The sequence below is a fragment of the Sinocyclocheilus grahami genome, unplaced genomic scaffold (assembly GCF_001515645.1).
Source record: "Sinocyclocheilus grahami isolate Dianchi unplaced genomic scaffold, SAMN03320097.WGS_v1.1 scaffold49.1, whole genome shotgun sequence".
Classification (NCBI taxonomy): domain Eukaryota; kingdom Metazoa; phylum Chordata; class Actinopteri; order Cypriniformes; family Cyprinidae; genus Sinocyclocheilus; species Sinocyclocheilus grahami.
Genome location: NW_015505228.1, coordinates 2,088,804 through 2,094,589, shown reverse-complemented (window position 1 = coordinate 2,094,589; position 5,786 = coordinate 2,088,804). Strand labels below are relative to the sequence as shown.

At 40.5% G+C, this 5,786-nt stretch overlaps 2 protein-coding genes across 2 annotated transcripts in view; both read right to left on the bottom strand.

Annotated features, from left to right (window-relative positions):
- The window catches only part of LOC107583092 (synaptotagmin-17-like), a 14,174-nt gene extending 12,995 nt beyond the window's left edge, over positions 1–1,179 (bottom strand). The window contains exon 1 of the mRNA XM_016269186.1: positions 592–1,179. Within this exon, the coding sequence (XP_016124672.1) occupies positions 592–1,179 (588 nt within the window). The remainder of the gene's footprint in view (positions 1–591) is intronic.
- Positions 1,180–1,960: 781 nt separating this feature from the next.
- LOC107583091 (synaptotagmin-17-like) overlaps positions 1,961–5,786 on the bottom strand; it is a 17,492-nt gene continuing 13,666 nt past the window's right edge. The window contains exons 4-8 of the mRNA XM_016269185.1: positions 5,132–5,283; positions 4,435–5,051; positions 3,062–3,182; positions 2,575–2,730; positions 1,961–1,983 (exon numbers count right to left, since the gene is read on the bottom strand). Of these exons, the coding sequence (XP_016124671.1) occupies positions 1,961–1,983; positions 2,575–2,730; positions 3,062–3,182; positions 4,435–5,051; positions 5,132–5,283 (1,069 nt within the window). The remainder of the gene's footprint in view (positions 1,984–2,574; positions 2,731–3,061; positions 3,183–4,434; positions 5,052–5,131; positions 5,284–5,786) is intronic.

Sequence of the window (5,786 nt, the reverse complement as noted above, 5' to 3'; positions counted from 1 at the left end):
CAGTACTTGGCCGAGATACAACTATTTGAAAATCTGGAATCTGAGGGTGCAAAAAAAAATCTAAATATATTGAGAAAATCGCCTTTAAAGTTGCCCAAATGAAGTTCTTAGCAATGCATATTACAAAATATCTTCATTTAACATGATCTTTACTTAATATCCTAATGATTTCTGGCATTTAAAAAATCGATAATTTTGACCCATACAATGTATTGTTGGCTATTGCTACAAATATAGCCCAGCGACTTAAGACTGGTTTTGTGGTCTAGGGTCACAAATTACATTTTAAAATATATATAAAAAGAAAACAATCATTTTAAATTGTAATAATATTTCACAATATTACTGTTTTTACTGTATTTGTGATCAAATAAACACATCCTAAACACAGAGCTGGGGCAAGAAATATTTAGGAGTACTATGGTGTGCATACTTATAAGGCAGGACATTCTGAAGTATGGCTACAATGATTTCACATTTTACTAAATTGCTTAATTTAATTCTGTGTGACCTAACTTCTCAGTTATTGTGCAAGCGCCACACCTAAAATGACTGAAAAATAAATAATGTGACTCAGGCAAGTGGTATTACCTGAGAGCTGGGCACCAGGGCCTTCCACCAGTGTCCTCCCTTCACTAGATCAACCTCACTAAGAGGAAGAGACACTTTCCCGATGACGCAGTGCCGTGAAAACTTGTCAAAGTCGACCACGGAGAGCAGTAGGGTGCGTCTCTGTGCCTCCAGGAAGGGGACCTCAAAAGTGAAACGCTCTTCAAAAACCGGGTTCTGGGTCTTGCGTTTAACGCCGGTCTGCCTGGAGTTCTTGTGGTCGGGCAGTAGGCTCATCTTCACGTAGGGGTTGGAGTGGGCCATGTCTTGGCGAGCACCATCGCATGTTACAGGAGGGGGCAGGTCCCGGGCCTCGATGACTCGCACGGTGAGGTGAGCGTTGATGAGATCGTACTGTGTGCTGAAGTGCAGCATGCCCAGTTGGTAGCGCCCCAGGATCTCCTCATCCGTCAGAGAGTCAACATCATCGCTGCAGGAGTCTAGAGAATACAGAAATACAGATGGTTTGCGGAAGTAGTCATCTGGCGGTGTTGGGGGCTTGCGCAGGGGCTGCACCACTTCCTTCCGGGGTCCCGGGGTCCCAAATTCAATCGGCTTTACATCCACCATGGGGGAGCTTGGCCGTCGGGCGTTCAGACCTGCAAAATGGGAGAGCCATTCGGCGAAATTCAAGCAGTCATTCTATTCTGTATAAATTGAGAGTTGAGTCTGGACTCACTGGAGAGCTGGTTTTCTATTATTAGAAAGGTAACTAAACTAAAATCTCATTACCTTAGTAATGAATGTTTGTATTATATGCAGTATACTCATGCAAATACATTTATGCTGCTTAGGTACTTTAATAAAAAGTCTGTGTAAACACATTATAAAATAAATAAAACGGTTCAAAAGTCGCAGACCACTAGTTAAAGCACTCCACCTATGATTATGGGTACTGGGCACAAATTTGACCCCTTCCAATGTGCATAGTTGCCTGATGGGATTCATGTTGAACAGAGCCAGAAGATCTGTTTCCACTCACTGCTTATGGATAGCATATGGACAGAACACCACCATTAAATTCCCATTAACTGCTCTGTTAGTGGGATCCTTCAGTTAGTGATACTTGTGAAAAATGACACTAGGAATTGCAAAGAAATAAAAGTAAAATAACTGATAAAAAAGAATGTGCTAAAGAAGAGCAAGGGATACATAGAGAGAGAGAGAGTCTCATCAAACAGACCAGGAGTGAGAGACAGAGGCCAAGCAGGGGTGGGATTGCAGGCAGTGTTTGACTGCAGGGCTTTGTAGTCTGAAACATCAGAGAGAAGCGGTGGGCAGGCAGCCCTGGATGGTACGACTGGGGAGAGACACATGCTGACCAGCCTAGATGGGGTACAGGAGGCTGCACTCACCCTTTAGCGTGAGATATACCTGTTTGTAAACATCACTGTTGACTTAGCACTGATTAAACCTGAGTAAACCAGCATAAACTACTCGTTGGGCTGGGCTTACTGCTCTATACTGTCTCAAATGGCAGGTTATGAGTGCAGGCCACCATCAGCTCTGTGCAATCACGGTGCATGGCGAGTGCAAATATTAAATGTCAGTGTGTACCAGTGCATAAAATCTCTGCATGAGCAACTGTCCGGGTCAGCTTCTGACTGGCAGCATCTGTAATTGAATAAATCCTATTGGAATTTAAATGAATCTTAATGAGGTGCCCTGGGTCACAAGCTAGATTACACTAATTGTGAGGAATTGCTACATGTCACCTGGTTAAAATTGGCATGTTCTACCCTGGAGATCTGGCTTTTCACCTTTACTGCATTAGGTATCCAACAAGACAATTTCAACTGTTATGAATAGGCTGTGAATTTGGATTAATGGATTAATTTAGTGTCATTGGAAAAATAGCTTTCAAAAGTTAGGGGTTAGGGGAAATCCTTCTAATACGCTCAAAACATTTCTTATTATTATCGATGTTGAAAAGACTTGTGCTGCTTAATAATTTCAAAACAATACCTGTGAACACAAGACTGACTTCACACAGTTCCTCTTGAGGTACACGGAAGCTAAAGGACTCGTTGTAGCAGGGGTCAATGGTGCCCCTCATACAGGACGTCTTCTTAGTCTTCATCAACTTAAGGCCTGTCACCAACTGCACCTTAACAAAAGGATCTGGATACAGAGAAGAAACAACTGGGTTGAAGTTAACATTAATTGCTTTCTGATTAGATCATGAAAGTGTACATTACATACCAAAATGGAGCAAGACCAATAGCGAATTTGCTAAAACAAAGATTAAATAGCTATTTGACTATTGGTTAAATTTATCACATGGCCAAAGTGATATTCGCATAAAAGGAAAGTTGTTTCAGAGACAAAGCAAGTTATTCCATCACTATACTTAGACAATACTTACATAGATTTCTGTAGTCACTGAAGCTCTGCTACAAGTGCTCTGAAATTGTAGAGAGTGGAGTGAGCAAAACACACTAAATATATTTACCCGAGCCTTGGCACATGTCCGTCTGAAGCAGCTGCTTTGCTCGGATGATGTCCACATTTAACCTACCAGCACTGGGCAGGTAGTTTAAGGACAGAAGAAGCTCACCAAGCTCAACCTCATTCTGAAAAACATCACACTGAGAAATCAATCAAGTCTTGATAATGATGTCAGCAAATTAATGCGTTGTGCATCTTTTTAAGTGTCAAAGACTGCAATTAAAGCTCAACAATGAAAACCTTTCTACATGAAAAAGTATCTGGGTTCGTCTAATAGTTTCCTAATATTAATAATATAATTTGGAACAGACACAAATACACTACCATTGAAATGTTTGGGTACATTAATTTTTTTCTCTATGAATTGAGTGCTTTTATTTAGCAATGATTAAATTAAAAGTGTCAGTAAACACTTTCATAATGTTACAAAACATTTATATTTCTAATAAATGCTCTTCTTTTGAACTTTCTAGTCATCAGAGAATCCTGAAAAAAATCATTCAATTTATTACAAAAATATTAAGCAACTCTTTTCAACATTGATACTAATAAGAAATGTTTCTTGAGCAGCAAATCATCATTCTAGAATGATTTCTGAAGGATCATGTGACACTGAAGACTGGAGTAAGGATGCTGAAAATTCAGCTTTGCACAACAGGAATAAATGTGACCCTGGTCCACAAACCCAGTCATAAGGGTACATTTTTTGAAATTGAGATTTATACATCATCTGAAAGCTGGATAAATAAGCTTTCCATTGATGTATGGTTTGTTAGGATAGGACAATATTTGGCCGAGATACAACTATTTGAAAATCTGGAATCTGAATATAATCTGAAACAAAATCTAAATATATTGAGAAAATCGCCTTTAAAGTTGCCCAAATGAAGTTCTTAGCAATGCATATTACAAAATATCTTCATTTAACATGATCTTTACTTAATATCCTAATGATTTCTGGCATTTAAAAAATCGATAATTTTGACCCATACAATGTATTGTTGGCTATTGCTACAAATATAGCCCAGCGACTTAAGACTGGTTTTGTGGTCTAGGGTCACAAATTACATTTTAAAATATATATAAAAAGAAAACAGTCATTTTAAATTGTAATAATATTTCACAATATTACTGTTTTTACTGTATTTGTGATCAAATAAACACATCCTAAACACAGAGCTGGGGCAAGAAATATTTAGGAGTACTATGGTGTGCATACTTATAAGGCAGGACATTCTGAAGTATGGCTACAATGATTTCACATTTTACTAAATTGCTTAATTTAATTCTGTGTGACCTAACTTCTCAGTTATTGTGCAAGCGCCACACCTAAAATGACTGAAAAATAAACAATGTGACTCAGGCAAGTGGTATTACCTGAGAGCTGGGCACCAGGGCCTTCCACCAGTGTCCTCCCTTCACTAGATCAACCTCATTAAGAGGAAGAGACACTTTCCCGATGACGCAGTGCCGTGAAAACTTGTCAAAGTCGACCACGGAGAGCAGTAGGGTGCGTCTCTGTGCCTCCAGGAAGGGGACCTCAAAAGTGAAACGCTCTTCAAAAACCGGGTTCTGGGTCTTGCGTTTAACGCCGGTCTGCCTGGAGTTCTTGTGGTCGGGCAGTAGGCTCATCTTCACGTAGGGGTTGGAGTGGGCCATGTCTTGGCGAGCACCATCGCATGTTACAGGAGGGGGCAGGTCCCGGGCCTCGATGACTCGCACGGTGAGGTGAGCGTTGATGAGATCGTACTGTGTGCTGAAGTGCAGCATGCCCAGTTGGTAGCGCCCCAGGATCTCCTCATCCGTCAGAGAGTCAACATCATCGCTGCAGGAGTCTAGAGAATACAGATGGGGCTCCAGTTTGCGGAAGTAGTCATCTGGCGGTGTTGGGGGCTTGCGCAGGGGCTGCACCACTTCCTTCCGGGGTCCCATGGCCCAAAATTCAATCGGCTTTACATCCACCATGGGGGAGCTTGGCCGTCGGGCGTTCAGACCTGCAAAATGGGAGAGCCATTCGGCGAAATTCAAGCAGTCATTCTATTCTGTATAAATTGAGAGTTGAGTCTGGACTCACTGGAGAGCTGGCCTGCCAGGGTGAAGGTGGATCGAGACGTTTCTGAGGAGGGCGGCCTGCAGTTTGTAGTGGTGTCAGTTTGAGTAGGTGAAGCGTGGTTCTCAGCCACGGTGTGAGAATTTGTGCCTTTCTCGTCATTACATTCATTGACACTGGAAAATATGAGTTTGTTAAATCTTAATAGTAGTACTGACACATTCCCTGTTGAAAATGTCAACATATGTTACCATTTACATTATTTGTTCAAACATTTTGGGTGTAAATTTTTTTAAACGAAGACTCTTATGCTCGCCAAGGCTGCATTTATTTGACCAGAAATACAGTAAAAACATATCGTGAAATATTACAACAATTTACTATTTTAATATATTTAATTTATTTATTTATTCCTGTGACAGCAAAGCTGAATTGTCATTATTACGCCAGTCTTCAGTGTCACATGATCCTTCAGAAATCATTCTAATATTCTGATTTGGTGCTCAAGAAGAATAATTTCCTATTATTATCAATGTTAAAAACAGTTCATATTTTTTTTCTGGGCACCGTGATGATACATTTTTTTCCAGGATTTTTTGACACATAGAACAGCGTTGAGTTCGTACATTCCAGACTCATTTGAGACTCCAGGTCAAGTCCAAATGTTTCTAAAAATAAG